The 21,007-nt window shown below is 42.3% G+C and overlaps 1 protein-coding gene and 1 pseudogene across 3 annotated transcripts in view; both read right to left on the minus strand.

Moving 5' to 3' along the window:
- Positions 1–485: 485 nt before the first annotated feature.
- LOC128407603 (cytochrome P450 2C8-like) overlaps positions 486–21,007 on the minus strand; it is a 28,161-nt gene continuing 7,639 nt past the window's right edge. Inside the window, exons 1-10 of one of the 3 annotated variants that reach the window (XM_053376143.1) lie at positions 14,972–15,675; positions 14,189–14,407; positions 11,565–11,727; positions 10,333–10,482; positions 8,634–8,794; positions 5,095–5,271; positions 4,281–4,422; positions 3,754–3,941; positions 3,044–3,185; positions 486–935 (exon numbers count right to left, since the gene is read on the minus strand). In XM_053376143.1, the coding sequence (XP_053232118.1) occupies positions 748–935; positions 3,044–3,185; positions 3,754–3,941; positions 4,281–4,422; positions 5,095–5,271; positions 8,634–8,794; positions 10,333–10,482; positions 11,565–11,727; positions 14,189–14,365 (1,488 nt within the window). In that variant the 5' untranslated portion in view covers positions 14,366–14,407; positions 14,972–15,675 and the 3' untranslated portion in view covers positions 486–747. Of the gene's footprint in view, positions 936–3,043; positions 3,186–3,753; positions 3,942–4,280; positions 4,423–5,094; positions 5,272–8,633; positions 8,795–10,332; positions 10,483–11,564; positions 11,728–14,188; positions 14,411–14,971; positions 15,676–21,007 lie in introns of those variants that run through there. The other 2 variants (XM_053376141.1, XM_053376142.1) reach the window with 2 other exon arrangements.
- Positions 18,485–21,007, minus strand: part of LOC128403596 (cytochrome P450 2C20-like) — a 36,363-nt pseudogene continuing 33,840 nt past the window's right edge.

Raw genomic sequence — 21,007 nt, forward strand, 5'->3', positions numbered from 1 at the left:
ATAGCTCCATCCTTATTTCAGACATTGTGATATATCGGTATATTGCAATATTTACCTGGTGATATTTCGTAATGTTGAAAACCAGATATTGCCCAGCCCTATTTGTAGTTACACTGAAATCAAGAAGCCATGTATACTTGAGAGAATAAAAATCCCCTCAATTTAATCGGTAGAAGAGAGTGAATGTTTATAACAGTATACAGTGGTACCTCAGGTTACAAACGCTTCGGGTTACAAACACTTCAGGTTACAAACTCCATTAACCCGGAAGTTTTACTTCGGGTTGAGAACTTTGCCCCAGGATGAGAAAGGAAATTGTGCAGTGGCGGCACAGAAGCAGCAGGAGGCCCCATTAGCAAAAGTGCTCCTCACGTTAAAAACGGTTTCGGGTTTAGAGCGGACCCCCGGAATGAATTAAATTTGTAACCCGAAGTACTACATTATGAGAAAAGCTTTTTAAAACACACACACACTGCAATAGTTGATGATCCTTTGCCACATTTTATTAAGTGCCAATGAGCCCATGAACAGTTGACTGGACATTAGGGATTGAAAGGTCTAAGGCTCTTCTCGTTTGCCATGCTAAGAAAACTTTTAATACCTGATATCTAGGGCTATTACCCTTATGTGAAACTGAGAGGTGTTGAATGAGTGAAGGAAGGCACCTCGCAGTACTCCTATTATACCTACTACAAATATTCTGGGAGCCACTGACCACATTCTTTCTGCTTATCTTTTGTCACAAGATCACACTGAACGTCTGATGGCTTTCATCAGAGGACAGACATTTTTAGCATTGAACTCCATAAACAAAGAGGCTAAATCGATATCTTTTGCGGCTCCAACCAGCTGGAAGGTGAAGTTCTGGAGTAGAGTACTGAAGAACAGGAAGAGCTCCATCCGCGCCAAGGCTTCCCCAATGCATGCCCGCTTCCCTGGCAAAGAAAAAGAAGGCACAGCTAACCAAAGATCTACACAGTGTGTAGGAAACTTGGACTTAGCTCCAAAAAACAACGTTTTGAATGCGTTATAAACATGCAATACCAGATGACGACAGAGAGCAAAAAAAAATTTATACGATAAAATAATTTGTTATAACGATTTAATTTCTGACTTATTTATAGCTTTATTTTTCCTGTGTGCAGATCCACTCCTAGTGAATTCATGCAATGTTGGTTTGGGGACTGGAAATAGTGTTAGGTATCATTCATCAAGAAACAAGAAAAGTGGGAAGATAACTTTAAGGACATTTTCTATGCGTTCTGGTCAAACATGCCATGCAGCTACTATACTGAGGCTTCCGTACTGAGTTTTGGTTTTTGAACGTTTCAGAACTCGAACGGTCTTCCGGAATGGATTCAATTCGAAAACCAAGGTACCACTGTACTACTATTATTACCACTATTACTACTACATCTGAAGGCAGCCCTGTTTAGGGAAGCTTTTAATGTTTGATGTATTACAGTATTTTAATTTTTTTTTGGAAGCGGCCCAGAGTGGCTGGGGAAGCCCAGCCAGATGGGCGGGGTATAAATAATAAAATTATTATTACTACTACTACTACTACTACTACTACTACTAATAATAATATAATGATTGGCCTGACGTATGGATGGGCGAGACATGAGATTCAGTTCACATTTACAGCTCAGTCTATCAAATGCACCCTTTTTGAAACCATATGAGAACGGAAACACAACCAATCTTCAAAATTTTCACTTGTACAAATTTTCTGATGCAGTTGTCCAACGAGAGAATGGGAGGAATTCAACTTCATGTTTTCCAAATATTCCAGTTTATTGACCCTTTTCTAGCCTCTGACCCAAACACTATCATATGTTTTTGTGCCATCCCCTACTACTATTAGAAGCTGGACAGAGGGCACTGCCTCCTTTTAAAAAGTGGTGCATGCCATCAGCTTACAACAGGGTGCCATGTAATCCTTCAGGGAAATTGCAAAACATGGGGTAGGTAAAGGACCCCTAACAGTTAAGTCCAGTCATGGACGACTCTGGGGTTGCAGTGCTCATCTTACTTTACAGGCCGAGGGAGCCGGCATTTGCCTGCATACAGATTTTCCGGATCATGTGGCCAGCATGACAAAGCTGCTTCTGGTGAAACCAGATGTGATGGCCTGGGATTTGGATTCGGATGCTGAACCTGAGGAATCCCAGCCTGCACAGGATCCCCCACCTCCAGAACCAGTTGAGCCAGGGCAGGGGCATGGGCCTGAAGGGTCCTCACCTGTGCTGGATCCTCAGGTGCAGGCACCAGCTGACTCTGCTCTGACTCCTGAGGTGATGGAGGACCCATTGCCTACAGGTGCTCCACTCTCAGCCCCATCAGAGGAAGCTGAGGTTGCCTCTGGGTTCGGTAACCCTCTAGCCTCTCCTGAGCTGCAGAGGCTCAGGGCAGAGAGGTGGAGGGAACTAAGTTCCTGCAGGAGGAGTGCTCGCCTCCATGCCAGGAGAGGCGAGTCACCTGAGGATTGGGGCCACCCTATGCCTTGGGGCAGATGAAAGCCAGCCAGCCCCAGTCCCAAGTTGCGGGAGCAACATTGTTGGTAGCCAGTTCCTACCTGAACCCTGTCCTGCTTTCCTGCCGGAGCTCCTGACCCGCCCTGACTCCCTGCTTGCAAGCCTGTTCCTGACTTCACTCAACTCCCTGCCCTGCACCCAGCTTTAGTTTTGATGGACTGCCTCCTTATTTCACCTTCGACCTCGGACTGGACTCGGACCTCGTCTCTCGGTTGACCCACGGGACCAGCACACCAGAGCAGCGCACAGAAACACAGTTTACCTTCCTGCCACAGCGACACCTATCTATCTACTTGAACTGGTGTGCTTTCGAACTGTTAGGTTGGCAGGAGCTGGGACCGAGCAATGGGAGCTCACCCCGTCGCAGGGATTCAAACCTTCTGATCGGCAAGAGGCTCAGTGGTTTAGACCACAGCGCAGCCATATCTCTTTCCGTACACTGTCTCTTGAAAGAAAGTGGAAATGGCATTGTTTGCACATAAGTTACCACAGGCTTGTATAGTTACCTGCTGAAAAGGCTATTAAGGCATTTTTCTTCTTGAACTGGCCTTTCTCATCCAAAAAATGTCCTGGGTTGAACTGTTTGGGAGTCTCCCACTGGAGAGGGTCACGGTGCACAGTTGTTAACATTGGAGCAACAGCAGTGCCCTTCAGGGATAAAAGATGGCAGATTTACATTATTGGTCTCAATTCATGACTATCTAGGAAATAACCATACTATGATAAAATGGGGAAGCTAACTTAGAAGAATGGGCTTCCACTAGGGATGAGCTGATTTCCTCTGGTCTGCTCCTGTATTACTCCATAAGTACACACTGCCTTACAGTCAACTAAATGTATGTACCCATTTATGTACCTATTTTAAATCTAAAACACCTTTTTGTGTGCTTTCTTGTGTGCTTCTGTGTGCATTTTCCCACTAAAACATTGATTTTAGTACACATTTTCCACATAAAAGATACATTTTGTATGCATAGGTCTGTGAAAGACTAATTCCGTTGGTTCATTTTAAAATGTGAACCGAACAAACAAAATTCTCCTCTATCACTAGTTCCTTCAGCTCATTTGCTTAGGCCAACAAAATCACTACTGATCTCCACTACTGATCTCATCCCAGCCTCCATGAGGGCAGTCCAGGGCCCTTTATATGATCAGTTCCTGAAACTGCTCCATTTCTTCTCCACAATTATCATGACAAAATGCTGGGCCAGCATACCTTAGGGATGGTGAACCCCCTGAATTTTGTATCACAAGACGTTGTACGGGGAATGGTCTCATTACTTATTTGTGGGTATCGTAGAATCTCATGGATAACTGCATTGGTGAAAGGCATCCTCACACGATCTTCCATGCTAGGGGCACGGGTGGCACTCGTCACCTCATCAATTTCCTGTTGGACTTTTGCTGTAATGAAAAAGACTCAAGAGTTGTATTTCCTGGATTCACATTCTGCTTCTCATCTGACAGAGTGAAAAACCTGGGCACTCTCCGACATCATGAAAACTCATGCAAACACAAGTTCTCCTCTTGAGTGATTTCCACTCATTCCTTTGTACCTTACCACCTGTTGATCTCCTCCTGGACTTTTCCTGTAACAAATTTCATTTGGAAAATGTGCTTCCAGAATTCTGAGGCCCCATCTCTTCTGGCAATGTTCCTACCCCTGGACATAAGTGCCATTTGAAGACACCAGGGAGCCCTCAAAACCCTTCCGCTTTAAACTTCTCTGGCGTATCTGAATACCTTGAATATGTGGCAACTTAGCCATCACCATGAGGCCAGAGATCAAGAAAACGCTTGTGGTTCCTGTCCCAGCCAAAAAAAGGCCAAACACTGTCATGACAAGGTTTTCAGTTCTGAAGGTGTCACTCGCAGACTTTTGTTCCTATGAGGCAGAGGGAAGGGGGGGGGGGAGAGAGAGAAAATTTCACTATAAAGAAAGATGGCAAAATGGAGAAGAAAGATGGCAAAATGGAGACAGCTTAGCCTGTTGGAATGAGCATCATGGGTGAAATCCTGCACTCACCCCAAGAGGTGTTTAATCCAATCACATGTATTTAAAATAGAATTACTTTTGAAACATAAAGAAAAGCACTTGCATATCATTGCATTACAAACGTTGTGTTGTTTGATTACTGGAATGTTAGAGCTAACCAAGATTCTATATATCTGAAAATATAGGGGATCAGAAATTATAGGAGTGATGGCAGTAAAAGAAAGAGTAACTGGTTATGTATTTTTGTTTGGGCAAAGTAGCTGTCCATGTTACTCATGTAGGCTGTAAAGTGAGTGAACCAATTTTATTTTTATTGTAAGCACTTGCATTGTTTTGTACAACATTAAGCATAGACTTTAAAACTGGGCACAGGATACCTCAGCCTAATGAATAATGATAATAATAATTAAAAATGTCTTGCAAGGAGTGGCCGAGAGAAGTTGCTAGGGGAGGAGGCAAAGACAGAGGGGCACTCTGGTTGGCCTGGTATCCCTTCCCCACATGGACTAGGACATAACTGGGCACCCATGCCAGTGCAAATAAATTTTTTGACCCACATACCTTCTCAGACTTGATAAGAAAGCAGTCAATATAGTCACGGATGTTCTGAGGATCCAGCGTCTGCCTGTGTACTTTCACATTCTCACGGATGAAAGCACACAACTCATCAGTATCAGAAAAAGCATTTTGGTGCCTTCCAGGAAAGCAGTCTAATATTTTAGGGACAGCAGAGTACAGCTGAAATGAAGATGACACATACGGCCTTAAATATTATGAATCCATCTGGCTCCTGGTGGAGTACAGGATCAGGTTTAAGGTGCTGGTTTTAACCTTTAAAGCCCTATACGGCTTAGGATCCTCGTACCTACGGGACCGCCTCTCCTGGTATGTCCCACAGAGGAACTTACGGTCTTCAAATAAAAACATTCTGAAGGTCCCAGGCCACAGAGAGGTTAGGCTGGCCTCAACTAGAGCCAGGGCTTTCTCGGTTGCGGCTCCAATCTGGTGGAACACGCTGTCACAAGAGACTAGGGCCCTGCGGAACTTGACATCTTTCCGCAGGGCCTGCAAGACAGAGCTGTCCCACCAGGCCTTTGGTCAGGGCGCAGCCTGACTCCCTCCTTTGGCAATCTGCACAGAATTTTTGCTTAATGGTTGCCATTAATTTGATTTTAATTAATTTTTATAATGAAATGTTTTTAGAATGTTGCATTATTTTATTGTTGTTAGCCGCCCTGAGCCCGGCTTCGGCTGGGGAGGGCAGGATATAAATAAAAATTATTATTATTATTATTATTATTATTATTATTATTATTATTATTATTAGATTCTGGCTGAAAAGTGATAAAGCAGTTGTTGTTTTTAATCACTTATTTTCGAAATCTAGCAGAAACTGTCAAGCTTCTGGTTCATTTTACCTCATTCCTAAGAGCTGGGGATGATGGGGCTTCCCTTGAAGATGATTCAGAAATGTCAACTGGTCCAAAATCCAGATTACTGGTTCGGGTTCTGTTTAAGTCACATAACCTTTGTTTTAAAAAAGCTGCACACATTGCCAATTTGTTTCTTGGCCCAATTCAATGTGTTAATATTAGTTTTTAAAGCCCTAAATGACTCAGGCTCCAACTACCTGAAGAAAATTATTTTTTCCTTTCCTGCAGACTTCCTCAGGTGCTAAGAGTGGCAGAGGGGACCCTATTGGTTGTTGCACTGCCCTCAGAGGCTCATGGTCCAGAAAAAGGTATTGTCTGTGGCAACCCTTCAGTTGTGGAACTTCCTCTACACAGAGGTGTGCCTGGCCTCTTCATTATACAGGATTTGACGAATGCTGAAGACATGCCTTTTCACTCCGGCTTTTGACATCTGAGGTGTATATAAGTTGTTTTCAACCGTTTTTAACTTTGTGTTTCAATTGTTGTAACCTGCCCTGGGACCTTAGGGTGAAGGGCAGAACAACAAGAACAACGACATCCTGGGTAGCTTGTTTTAGCTGATGATCTAGGCATGGCTCCCCACGCTAAGCAACTCCTCCCACCAGGATACCTCTATAGATGTACAAATGTGCCTCAGTCTGTTCCAACACTCATTCTCACTTTCAACTGGAATTTCCCATTCTCCTGCAATTGGTGCATTTTGCACAAGTCTTTCTTCTATTTTGTCATCCGCTAATGTGGAAATGTCTGCCATTTTTAATGCATATCATATTGTACAATAGACAGACCTATCCCAGTAATCAACAATTATTTAAAAATGAAAAATGAAACAAGTAAGGCTCCTGCTGGGACAGAAATTTATGTGGTTCCCTTTACTGATTGTGAAGTTTTATGAGGGCAGTAAATTTCTGGGGAGCAGTTTGTGATTCATAGCAACAATTCTCCCTTCCCCCACACCCTCATGGCTCTTTCTTCAGTAGCTTGGGTACCATTTTCTTACATTAGGATGCTGCATTGTATGCTGCATTGTACTGGGGTGTTGTGGGGATGGAAACTGTAGGGTGACATCCATACAAAAAGTGTAGCCCCTGTTGGTGACTGCCATTTTTTGTGGTGTCAGCCATTTCTCTCTTGCAATGTTCCACAGTTATATTGTATCCAGAGGGAAATGGTAGTCAGGCAACTAAAGGGGATGGGGAAGCAATGGTAAAGTAAAAGGGGGGGCAGGAAAGGAAAGGGAGATCTGATGCTATTAGTAAACAGCCCAGGTAAGTCTTCCAACTTTTCTGCTGCCTGCCTTGCTCAAGGGTCCAGTTTCTCCCCTGAAATCACTGGAACTTTGGGGGACCACTAGGGGCGCATCAGAATATGGCCGACAATAACAGAATATGGCTGACAATAACAACAATTTACCCACACGAGGTAAATTGGAGGCTGTGATGGGAGTAAATAGCCTCCCTACCCCCCCAGGATTGTGGTGGGGGACTGCCCTTGCCACCCCCGAATTTGTGGGGATGGGGGCACTAGGCACAATGCCCTCCTGTGGGATTTCGGCGCTCCTGGACGCCATCTCTGATCCGTGCCACTAGCTGCAAGAACTTCAAAAGAAACAATTTGGATGAAGCGAATGCACATATTTCAAGGAAGAAGGGGGAGTAAAGACTGCTAACAGAAGAGATCTCTGATGAAACAAGACGAGTCGGAGGAACAAGTATAAATCATGAGAAGATACGCCAAGACTCGGTATGGCAAAGGGACTGATGGGGGAGGGGGAAAAAACTTTCCTTTCTTTCCTTTATGTGATTAAACAAGAATCCCCCCCCCCATAAGTCAGAAATGTCGTTTTAAGGACTTAAGCTGTGGATTTAAGGCTGTGTGGAGATAAACTTTCGAATCAAAGCATGTTTTAAGAAGAGTGTGGAATGTATAAGGGCTTTGGAATGACGCAGTTAAAAATTCCGTCACCATATTGGGAAGTTCTGTCGGAAGACTTAAGTCTGAGAGGAGAAATAGAGAAATAGAGCTGTTTTTATATTGTGGGTGAAACTCCTCAGTGGGACTTAAGAACGGCAGTTCTGTAATTAATGATGGAAAGAGCGCTGTTATCTATGGAAACCATCTCGATTTGAGGATTGGAAGAACGGAAAAATTCACACAGGATTATTATTGGTGTTTATCGGCTTAAGGAGACTATCAGAAGAGATCAGAAAAAAAGAGAGAAATTATATGAACAAGATGTGATGTGGAAACAGCAAGATAAGACTGGATAGAATTATGAACTTTGTTTGTACTGATTTGGACATTAATGCAGTGGCAAGAAAATGATCAGAATCCCCCTTCGGATATTGAAATATGGGTTCCCTCAACAAAATTCAAAATTCGGCTTTGTAATTCGGAATTTATGTGATGTGATTTGATTTGATTTGATTGGCCGGTTAATAAAAAATATTTTTTTTAAAAAAAGAAATCACTGGAACTTTGTGATTGTGTCAATTTCCATCTCAATCCTGTCGAAGACATTTTCAGAACATTATTTTCATCTGATAGTTAGGCAGGCACACATTTGTGAACCCTTTGTGCCATCGTTCATACTCCAACAAGCTAGGTTTTGTTTTTCCTTTTCATGGTAGAAAGGAAAATGTTTGCAACACAGAAGGAACAACCTACCAGTCCCAAGAAAGATTGAAAGAAGACAACTTGGTTCTCTATAATGCGTTGGTGCTTTAGGAAGGTCTTGTCTGCGTAGTCAAAGCGAGTCCCAAAGATGACTGATGAGATCACATTGGAAACAGCGGATGTGATTCTAGTTGTCGGATCAAAGCCCTGTCCTGTAGGAGGAACCGAAGACAGTCAGCAAGGCCTGATGAAAGTGGAGCCCACCATCTTCAGACCCCAATACAAAATTAACTCTAAAAACTGATTAAACAGCTTGAGCCTGGTAGATTGCATTTCCATCAATCCCAAGAACCAAATGTTAAAGAAATTAAAAGTAGTAGTAAAATGCTGTAATCAAGAGGGCTGTGCACAGCTGTACCCCTGACACCGACCTGATGTGAGGCCTGAATCTGGGTCCACAAATTGGCTCCGACACAATATTCAGGGCAACCTGGGCAGCACTCAAATTGTATCCAGTCCTAAGTCAATTCAGGGGGCTTTTAAACTCTAATTAAACATAATTTTTGGGAGGTGAGAGGCAGAAAAAAGAGGCACTGGGTTTCTTCTCTCCCCCCACCCACCCCCCGCCACCTACCCCATCCATAGTCCAAATAATGAATCCCGCCCCCTCATTTCTCTGTCATAACATTCCGTTTAATTAACTCATTTGATGCCAATTCTGCTAGTATTGCCTGCAGCAGAGTTTCAGTTGGCTCACAAGGCCATGTTGACACTAAATAAATATAAACCCAAGGAATGGAAATGTGTTGATGATTAAATGGTACAAAGATGCTCCAACCAGAATCTATTGATGAGCATAGACTGAGCTCACAAAGACAAGAATTATGATGTTGAAGATGGAATTTTGAATAAGTTAGTAAGTATAAACACATTAGTATTACAGTGGTACCTCAGGTTACATACGCTTCAGGTTACAGACGCTTCAGGTTACAGACTCCGCTAACCCAGAAATAGTGCTTCAGGTTAAGAACTTTGCTTCAGGATGAGAAGATAAATTGTGCTCTGGTGGTGCAGCGGCAGCAGGAGGCCCCATTAGCTAAAGTGGTGCTTCAGGTTAAGAACAGTTTCAGGTTAAGTACGGACCTCCAGAACAAATTAAGTACTTAACCCGAGGTACCACTGTATTAGTAAATAGAATCAAAGAAGCCATGCATGGGGGGGAGGGGAGTCACAAGTGTTTATGGGAAAAGGTGTAACAATAGTTGATTAAATGTGGATATACAACTGCAATGTTAAAGGCGAAGAATACATGACGAGTTTTATTTATAGTATTTGAATATTCAAAGTTATGTGTCTTACCTATATCATTTGAATATGTAAGGTATATAATTAAATAAATAAATATAAACCCAACAATTTTCACTGAAACAATTTGCACACAGTATAATCTTCAGTGTGCACACCTAAGAAGTGTAGGTAGACTGTCATAGGCATTACTGGATTAGTGGAAAATATTAAGCTGGAAGTTCAACACATGAGTTGGGGTTCACATGAGCGTGCAGAAAGTTGAAAGTACAAATGGGAAAAGCTTGCCTCTCTGCAGCCACTGAGCCCAACAGCCACATATTCTATGTCAAAAGCTTACATACTATAGGTGCCCATTCCAATATACCGGTACAATCGAATAAATGCCCTCTCCTTGCCCTGGGATAGTGCTTTCTCGGTTTTATTTTTTAATGAGCTAGATAACCTTTTGTGGCTGCCAGTGCCTCCACCAGGCAAACAGCTTCCTCCTGTACCCTCTCAGACATTGATCTCTTCCCCATTCCAAAGTCTCTCAGTGTCATAACTGTGAATCTGCGCAGCTCTCTCCATTGCATGTCGCTAGAGTTGTCTATCCCTGGAAAAAAAAAGAGGAATTTCATTCCGTCAGTTCTTGACCCAACAGGTGGGATTGGGCAACTGGCTGAGTTAGGCGGAGACCTCCAGGTATCCCACCTGGGGAAGATGAAGATGAAGCCAAGCCTGCGGTAATGGTGCCACATAGGGTAGAGGGGGCTGCGCACGACCATGCAAAGGGCGCCCCCCATTTAATGTGGGGAGCGGTCATTCTCTCAATTATCTTGATAAGGTAGGCCACAACAGCCAAGTCCCGTGTTGTGTAAGGGATTTTTGCTCTTTGGTAGAGTAGGTACGTCCAGTTCAGCATACTAATGGATGGCAGGAGACATGACACACTGCCTTGCCTGACTCCAGGCCACAATGTTGGCTGCTGTTGGGGTGGGAAAGTGAAATCATGTCACCCATGTTCAAAATGGCATGCTTTGGCCCAGGAGAGACGTAGCAACATATACAGTTGCTATTTTCAGTTTGCAGACTCAATAAATGGATGATGTTTTGAGTGGCAAGTTTATATTTATGAGTGTTTATGGGCGGGACAGTTTCTCTTGGGGGACAGGAAAGCAGCTTCTTTGGGGGGAATTGATTTTCAAAAATGGTTCTTTGGAGAAGCGGGCCACAGCAAACAATAATGCCTTGCTTGATAGTGTTTGTCTTTCTTTCTTTCTTTCCTAGACATGATGCTTATTATCATGGTTATACAAATAGAAGCTACAGAGAAGTCTGAGCAAAACTGGGACCATGGAGGTTAGACTCTCTCTACATGCCACCATGGTAACAAAAATCACCTCTCTGAGGTTTCTAATTGCCTCTTAAAAGCTCTCATTGGTGCACATGGGGAACAAATTGCCCTGAAATGCATATACAGCTTTAGAAAGACACTTTTTGATGGCAAGTAGAGAGAGTCAAGCTTCTCCTTCCCATTGTCTACGGCCTCAAGATTACTCAGACTTCTTTGTGCTGGCTATTTATGAACAAAATGATATTGGTACTCACACAACTAGTTTGGCCCTAAATTGGGGACTGCATTACAAATCAAAGTAGAGCTGAGCTATACATAAAAAATAAGAAGAAATAGCCTACCATGGCCTTTGGTCATTCGTTCACTGATGGGGCTGCTAATACGCCCACCAAACTCTTCAGCATGATCCATCAGAGCATCTTTTACCACATCAAATCCACAAAGCACGACCATAGGTTTGGGTCCCATCCAGACAGTGAACACAGGGCCATATTTCTCAACCAGCTGAAGACACAAAGACAGTGTTATTTAATTAGGCAGTGAAACTTCCACTGGAGTAATTATCTTAAGGAACGGTTGCAATATCTCTTAGGGCACCTGCAGCTTGTTTTGTGCGGGGTTTTGCAGGCATATGCTGCAACATGTCATTGATGCAGTAACAGTGCATTAGTGGCAGAATTCAGCTTTATTAGTTGTTCTGCAATGCATCTCAGTATTATTACATTATTGGCATCTGGAGGGATACATTTATTTATTTCATAAAATTTACATCCATGCATTGTATATACTGGAGTGCAACAAAAGACACACACACCTGAACATCTGGGCTATTACTAGCTACAGGATTTAAACAGGCAGCTATGGGACATGCACTGACTGGAACAAAACAGTGTGTCCACCTCAGGACTTTTGCAAGTGCAAACAGTATTCGAAATGGGATTGCGTATAACTACTCCAATGTCATCATGGGTATAGTGGTACCTCAGGTTACATACGCTTCAGGTTACAGACGCATCAGGTTACAGACTCTGCTAACCCAGAAATAGTACCTCAGGTTAAGAACTTTGCTTCAGGATGAGAACAGAAATCACGCCGCAGAGGTGCGGTGGCAGCGAGAGGCCCCATTAGTTAAAGTGTTGCTTCAGGTTAAGAACAGTTTCAGGTTAAGAACAGACCTCCAGAACAAATTACCGTATTTTTCACTGTATAAGACGCACGCGACCATAGGACGCACCTAGTTTTTAGAGGAAGAAAACAAGACAAAAAATATCTCCTTCTCTGCGCAGCGCCTCTTCAGCGAAGCGGAGGAGGAACAGAGCCCCTTCCATTTATCCTCCCACTTCGCTGAAGAGGCACTGCGCAGCTCTCCCTCTCTACACAGTGCCATTCGCTCCATAAGACGCACACACATTTCCCCTTACTTTTTAGGAGGAAAAAAGTGTGTCTTATGGAGCGAAAAATACGGTAAGTACTTAACCCGAGATACCGCTGTATCATGAATGTGCAATTAAAAGGACATCTGGATGGCTTCTTGGAGAATGGGCTGCTAGAACGCTGTTGTTCCTGAATGAGGAGGAACCACGTTTAGAACTGCCTCCATAAAAGAAAGAAAACCTTCTGAAATAAATCTTATGTTCAGCCCTACCAACTTCATCAAGTGTTTGATTCACTTTGCAAGACAGGTATATAAAGAAAAGAAATTTAGCTGCCCCTTTAACAGGTATGACACTGCAATAGGTATCACATTATACATTTCAGTATGATCAACCACTGCTTCATATCTATAAAACATGACAATATAATTATGTCCAGGCCAATCAGTGAACACGGAGCCATGCTTCTTGACATGCTGCCTGGTTCTGCTTCAGCTTCTTATTTATCACATTTGGGGACAACTGCCCTAAGTGATCTTTTAACAGTTATTTAGGTTACAATACAATACTGTTATGGAAGTATATTGGAATTTACTCCCATGTGACCTGCCAAGCACAAACAGGGTTTTAAATTGTGTAAGAGTCTCCATGAGTAGTAGAGGGTTTTTCACATGTTATAGGTATCATGCAGTGGAAGGGACAGGGCTTGGCAATGTGCCTACACTACCTTTGACTGGTTGTGTTTGCACATATACCCGAATACTGCTAGCTTGCAACTTAATGGTTTCAGAATTCCATCTTGGAAACCACCCTGTGATCGGCAGATGACGAGCAGTTTAGAAATTTAATAAATAAAAAAAATGAAATTAAGTAAAAATCAAATGTATATTGCTGCTGCTGTGCTTTTTCTAAATGAATATTGTTATTTATTGTGATTCCTTTAATGTGCTCTTCAGTTAGGGTGCCTCCAGACTGTCATTATTTTGCAAGAAGGATTCAAGCACATACCATAATTTTGGGTCTGTGCAGTTAACATAATCCTAGTGCAATAAATCCACTTTAAAAAAGAGGACTTTTTGCTGTTTTGAAAGCGATGGGGAAATACATTGAAAAGCCTGGAATGAATAAATGACTATAAGCAACCTGCAAGCTAACCAGGATGAATGAAGAATGAATGAATGCTCATTATCATAGAACCACACTGCAAGCAAATCAAAACTATTATTCAATAAAAATATTTTTTAAGCTTTGTGCAAGCAAATCAGAATGAATGCTGAATAAACCAATGGTCTGGAGGGATCTTAAGTTGATTCAGGGAAGCTCTAAAGAGCATGCAAAATAGACACATGCCAACAGTAAACAAAAACCTAGTAAAATCAAGTAATAAACAATGCAAATAAAAATAAGGAAAGAGAAAGCAAGCAGAAATCTGGGCCTTTATTGTAAGGAAGAATGGAAAAGTATATAAGCAAAAGAGGGAACAATTAACCTTCTGTCCTTCCTCTACATATTGCTTCATTCCAGACAATGGTTGTTTATGCCGTGCCACAGGGACAAGGGAACAGGGAAACTGCAACAAGAAACGGCTTTACCTTTGAATAGTTTTTGCTCAGAGGCATGACATCTTTCTGCAGCAGGTTCACCAGGAAGAACCAGGGAGTGGGGCCTGGAGGTAGCTGACTTTTCTTCTTGTACATTTTTAAGGAATAGAAAATGAAGATGAAGAGAACCCAGAGAAGGAGCAGAGCTCCTGTTACAGCCACTTCCATCTTCCTCTGAGGCTCTTCTTTTGGTCAAATATATCCAGGAAACTACTTAAAAAAGACAAGGTGAAAACATAGCTGCTTATTAGAACCCCAGCCAAACCCCAACTTCAACCTTCTCCAAATAATCTTAGCTCCTTTATTTCCAGTATGTGTTCCATTAGGAAAGGTGGGTTAATCATCAACATAAGCTCTAGACCTGGGCTGAAAATAGGTTAATTTCTATGCTTTTCAACATCAAGGTTGGGTACAGACTTACATGTAACTGATATGAATGCTCATTTCCTTTAACACAGTCGTACCTTGGAAGTCAAATGGAATCCGTTCCTGAAGTCCGTTCAACTTCCAAAATGTTTGAAAACCAAAATGTGGCTTCTAATTGCCTGCAGGAAGCTCCTGCAGCCAATCAGAAGCTGCGGAAGCCCTGTCAGACGTTCAGCTTCCAAAAATAGTTCACAAATTAGAACGCTATGTTCCAGGTTTGCGGCGTTCAGGAGCCAAAATGTTCGAGAACTAAGCTATTCAAAAACCAAGGTCCAACTGTAATATATATTTTTAAACCACAATATCCACATTCAAACACAACCACCCGCCCAGCACCAACAACCTCACCCTTTTATCCATCCATGGGCATCCTAATGCTGGTAAGGATGATAGGCCAGACCCCTCTGTGAGTAGATTCCTAGTCAGATCTGAGCTGGCATCTCCCAATTTCAACCAGCGTCTAGAAGTAATTGATCTACTTCGCAGCAAATAAATTCTGGAAATGCCACCAAGTTTTGACTGAAATCAAGTGAGCCACGCACCCACCCTGAAAGGAAATATATAACTCTCCACTGCCTTATCTACCTTTGTCAAATGTAGTGCAGCAAATCATACGAGAACTGAATAAATTGGGAAAGCTTTCATGGCCAATGAACAAGCCGACCTGAAAGTCACATTGAGCTTGCCAGTCTGGATGAACAGGAAGTGTGTTACAACACAGATAGTGAAGCAATCACCCTTGTGAAAAGAAGCATTAGATTAGACTCCATGGTACAAATAACCGATGTGCAATCGATATCTGCTATTGAAAACATTGTCAATATTTGGTGCGTTCATCCTTCATTTTCAGTCACGTTCAGTCACAAGTTTCTTACCCGATGCATTTTCCAGCTTGGACATAGGATATGGATGAAGGAAACAGAATATTTTTTAAGTAAGTTAATATATTTGAGAAATACTTATTGTCATGCCTGCCTCTAGAACATTTTCGTATCAATTAAAAATTAGGGCTAAGCTTTATTTGTGGAAAAACTCCTGAGTTATCTTATTGTGCCTTAAAATATTTATGCTATCTGAACAAAACATGTAACCAAACTTAGCAAAACGCTATCGTCCAACACACAGCCCAAGGGTCACATGCAGCCCTCAAGGTCCTTTTTGGTGGCCCTTGGCAACATTTGATGCCCCCCCAGCGCTCAAATTCTTTTCTCAAAGCCAGGTAAGCAAGGCGCTGGGCTTTAGGAAGGAGGCATGAAGGCCAGCTCTGACATGGTCCCAGAGTCCTCCTGTCTCCATCACAAAGCCTAGTTAGAGCTTTTCCAGCTTTGAGAAGGAAGTGAGGGGGCTCTAGAATGCTGCCAGAGCCTCACGCCTTCTCCTTCCCAAAGCCTAGCACCACGCTTAGGCAGCATGAAATTTGGTGGGGGGTTGTCAAATTTTGGGCTCACTCGCTCCTGCAGTGAAGCATGGCAATGAATGACTCATAAGTACTCTTGCAGCCCACTTGCAATCAAAGGTTGGACCTACCCATCCATGAACAACAGATGGGTAGAGGAAGAACTTTTCTCTTGCTGTGAAATTTAAATAAAACTTAAATAAAATTTAAATAAAATTTAATCCAAGCCAGAGGAAGCAGGAGAAAGTTCAACTTTCCTCTCCTTCAAGGGTTCTTTCCCTCAAAGGTATTCAAATTCAGCTGCAGAAAACTTTTTATTGGCATCTATAGCATTAAGTAACAGGTAGAAATGTGCTCTCTCAGTTCTTCCATGCACATCTTTTCCTGCATTGTTTCGACGAATGGAGATGGGGGAGACAAGAAGCATATTTTGAGCAAGAAGCCCAAAAGGCAACTTCCTTCTCTCCACATTCTTCTGCTGCTACCCCACCCCCGACCCCAAGCAAGTAAACATGCTGACCTGGGCACCTTCTATATAATTATCTTCTATATAATTGGTAGCTAAGCACAAGTCCCTGTGGCAACCCAGTTGTGTAAGAATAATCAGTCAAGAGAATAGACATATTCCTTTTGAGGGTGGGCGATAGCATTAAAAGTAAATTTTAAAGGCAGGAAGTAAAGACAGAAAGCAAGGCATTTTACTTGGAAAAAAATGAATTGCAACAATTGTGTGGCATGACAACATGACCCAGAGACAAAAGCAGAAAGGAATTTCTAAAACTGGTTCTCTTGCATAAAAACAACTCATTGCACAGCATTCTGAAAAATCACCATGAATGGGGTTGAAGTGGAGAATCACCATATATTGTATCCACACTGTCTGGGACTTTGGGAGATCAAGGCCATTCGGGTGATGATAAATCTTCCCGTTTCCCTCTCTGTAGTAATCTGATCAATCCATGTGTGAAACACACCTGAGGGATAATGAAACCCTGGAATTTTGTATGGCACATTGTGTCTTGTGGTAAGCTCTCAAGGCTCTCTTCTTCCTATCGTTGAACCTCATGGACAACAGCATTGGTATAGGGCATCCTCACCCTATCTTCCATGCCAGGGACATGGTTGGCACCTCCCACCTCATCAATCTATTGTTGAACTTTTGTTGTAACAAAAAACAACATTAGGAGCTCTATTTCCAGATTTCTGAAACCACTACACATCTGACACAGTGAAAACCAAGCGGAAGGAAAAGTAAAACTCACGCAAATTCTCCTACTGACAGGAGCTCATCTTTTAACACTTCGATTTTGGCTTTTTAGTTTAGGAAAATATTTAACTGGAGGGCATCCTTATGGGTGTTTTAAAAACTTTGTCTGGCATGTAGAACAGAGTGGAAACTTTATGCACTCCCCTCACACAATACATTTTTATTGATTGATTGAATTTATATTTCCACTCTTCTTTGCCATCTATATGGTAGGATGCTCATATCTCTGTTATTTCCAAACCTGGTAAAGACCAAGCCAGCTGGGCATATTATAAGCTAATCCTGTAATTAATGTAGATGCCAAGGTACTAACAATAATTCTTGCCTGTAATAGTAATTTAGCCTGCAATGTTAACACTAGAACACCAAAATCAGTTGGACTGCCCCCCCAAGGCTGCTTTAAATAATAAAAAAACCAACACAGCTAAAAAAAACATCTGAAATATATATATATTTCTGATACACACACAGGCAATTTATTTTTGATACACTGAAAAAATGGATTTCTTCACGAATTTACGGATTGGATTAGAATTTAATTTCATTCTTTAAAACTTCTTAATACCACCAAAGAACTGATATTATTGCATGTTTTTGATGCATGTAGAAATGTAGCAATAATAATAACAACAACAACAACAACAACAACTACTACTACTACTACTACTACTACTACTGCTTTATTTTTTAGTTTTTCAGGCATAACTAGATTTATTATTTTCCTAAAGATATCTTCTGTAAAACAAAAACAATATATATTGACATAGTATTTCATTTAGTTAGGATCCTTATTATATTTCAAAATTACTGTCACAGCCTTAATTCATAATTCAGGTAATTTACTGTTTTGCAGCATCTGCTTCACACACACTTGTAAAGGTATTATCACTTGACATTCCATTCATTTTTGCAGCCTTGTTTTACTTCTGTTCTGTTTACTGTGAATAACTGGCATTGCATAACGGGCAATGTGTGGCATTGAAAAGTGAGGATAGCAACACATTATCACCCATGCAACCTGCTAGCAACTACTAGCTGGCATGATGGCAGCTGATGTCTGAAAATATCTGGATTAGCATGTTCAATTTCTGCCTTGTCCAGGGGTGCTAACTTTAATAAAATATCAAGGGGGGAGCCCCGCCCAGCATAACTTGATCACAAGATGCGGCATATGCACCCCATTTGAATGGCAATGTCTACCAACTCGGTGGGCAGCCTCTTCAAATATTTTACTGGGGGGCGGCTCCTATGGCCTGTTCCACCTAAGCTTGGAACATTTGGTTTTCCTCAGTACTGTTGGATTCAAATCTCTCAGTGCTTCCATTCTACTTACTACAAATAGTTTTGGAGGCACTGACTTGATCCCTTCTGCTTAGTTTACCTCACTGGATCACTTAGAACGTCTAATGGCTTGCATTTGTAAGCATGCGCTCTTCGTTTTGTACTGCATATGAAAAGATGTTACGTCCATTTCTTTGAAATCTCCCACCAGCTGGAAGGTGAAGTTCTGGAGCAGAACAGCGAAGAACAGGAACAGTTCCATACGAGCCAGGGCTTCCCCTGGTCATGCCCGTTTTCCTGGCAGAGAGAAAGAAGGCAGAGCCAATCAATAATCAAAGACCAAGATAGTGCACAGAAAATGCTAGAGTTTAAGAGTTTTTTTAAAAAAACAAAAAACTAAGGCAAGCATAACAAGGGCAGCAATAGGGCCAATTCTCAGTTGGTGTCTACAGCTCTCTGTTTGCAAACTGTTATGTACATGAAAGGTCAAGGTGGTAAAGCAAGATGAGAGCCACAACCCCAGAGTCGGCCATGACTGGACCTAATGGTCAGGGGTCCCTTTACCTTTTAATGAGTCATTAGAGCAACAGAAGATCCAAGGAACTCAGTGTAAGACAGCAAATGTGTGGGACCTCTTCATACAGATAAAGCCAAGAACTTAGACAACATGTGACCTATTTCTGGGGTCTGTGTGTGTGAAATTGCTCTCATTTGAAAAGCAGAACCAAATCAGTTTTATGCCAATCTGTGTGAGTTTGTGTGTAGAAACCCTTGCTCAATGGCTTCACATATGCATATTAGGTCCAAAGCAAATATTTGGTGAACAGGAGAAATATCCTTGCCCTTCATTCCATCACTCCAATTCTAGCATTTATTTATCTCCTAGAATGACCAGATTTCTCCCAGCATCCCACTCCTACCCACACACCGGCCACCAGCCCCAACCCCACAACACGAGAATCAAGTCACCTGCAGAAAAAGGCATGAAGGCATTTCTTTTCCGGAACTGACCCTTCTCATCCAAGAAATGTCCAGGGTTAAACTTTTCTGGAGTCTCCCACTGGAGTGGGTCATAGTGCACAGTTGTGAGCATTGGAACCACAGTGGTGGACTTCAGGGAGAAGATAGACGTTGCATTATTTGTTTTGGTTTCACAGTCATATAAGAAAGGACATTCTTTTCAGAAAGACAGTGATTGCTGAAGCAGTCTGTCTCACATAATTGCACAGCATTCTGAAAAATAACCAGAAATGGAGTAGGTGGGTGGAACTTACTACGACTTGTCTCCACACTGCCTGGAACTATGGCAGATCAAGGCCCTTCATGTGATGCTAAATCCCTCCCTTTTCCTCCCCATAGTAAACTGATCATTTCATGCGTGAATCACACCTGTGGGATGATGTAGCCCCGGAACTCTGTACGACACGTCGTTGCACGTGGGAAGCCCTCAAGGCTCCCTTTTTCAAATCGTTGAGTCTCATGGATAACGGCATTTGTGAAGGGCATCCTCACCCAATCGTCCATGCCAGGGATGCGGTTGGCACCTACCACCTCATCAATCTCCTGTTGAACTTTTGCTGCAATGGAAAGCATTCAGAAAATGTACTTCCAGAACTCTGGAGCTGCTTTTCATCTGACACAGTAATATTTTCTCAAGCAATTTCTCTTCCAAAATGCAGGGAGCATCATCTGAATATCTGTGAATTATTCACATGATTTATGCTGTATTTGTGATTTTCTACTATGTTCTATCATGCCATTATTATTAATTGTTTGTAAGTCACTTTGGGATTCATCTGAGTGGAAAGCAGCATGAAAATATAAAAAAAAGGTATGTCAAATCATCTTTCTCTTCTTAGAAACTAAGGCTAAGGTTAACCCCCATTCAAACCTCCTCGGCTGACATCTTTAGAGGTGTAGAAATACTTTTTTTGTTCTGCAATGATCTTTATGAGTAAGTCTTACTGCCTCTGTACAGCTTTGCTGTTGTTTTTTTTATCATGCAACTTCCAATTGTTCATTGATATTTTCTTTACTTGTTTTTTACCATATCACTATTACTATATTAGTGAAATAGTGCATATTTTGCTGTTTTGTTGCATTTACTGCAAGTGACCTTTGAAAGATTTTGTGTTGGATAGCAGAGCAAATCTGATCTTTTGGCCATTTAAGTACCTTGAATGTGTGGAAATTTAGCCATCAAGGACTTCCGGGTTAGCGCCATCGCCTAAGGGCGGATTCTCTCCGAGCTCCGGAGGGAATCGGCTCAGTAGGGGTCGGGTCCTGCCGCGGCGGCGACGCGGGGACCCTCAGAAACCACAGGCGCTGAAGCCTGTGGACCTGGTGACTCGGCGGGCACCATTTGCGCCCCCCCGACCCGCAAAGGAGCCTTTTTAAAGGCTCCGGAACGGGGGACGGAGAGTGGTGCGGTGCTGTGAGT

This window comes from Podarcis raffonei, chromosome 2 (assembly GCF_027172205.1).
Source record: "Podarcis raffonei isolate rPodRaf1 chromosome 2, rPodRaf1.pri, whole genome shotgun sequence".
NCBI classification, from domain to species: domain Eukaryota; kingdom Metazoa; phylum Chordata; class Lepidosauria; order Squamata; family Lacertidae; genus Podarcis; species Podarcis raffonei.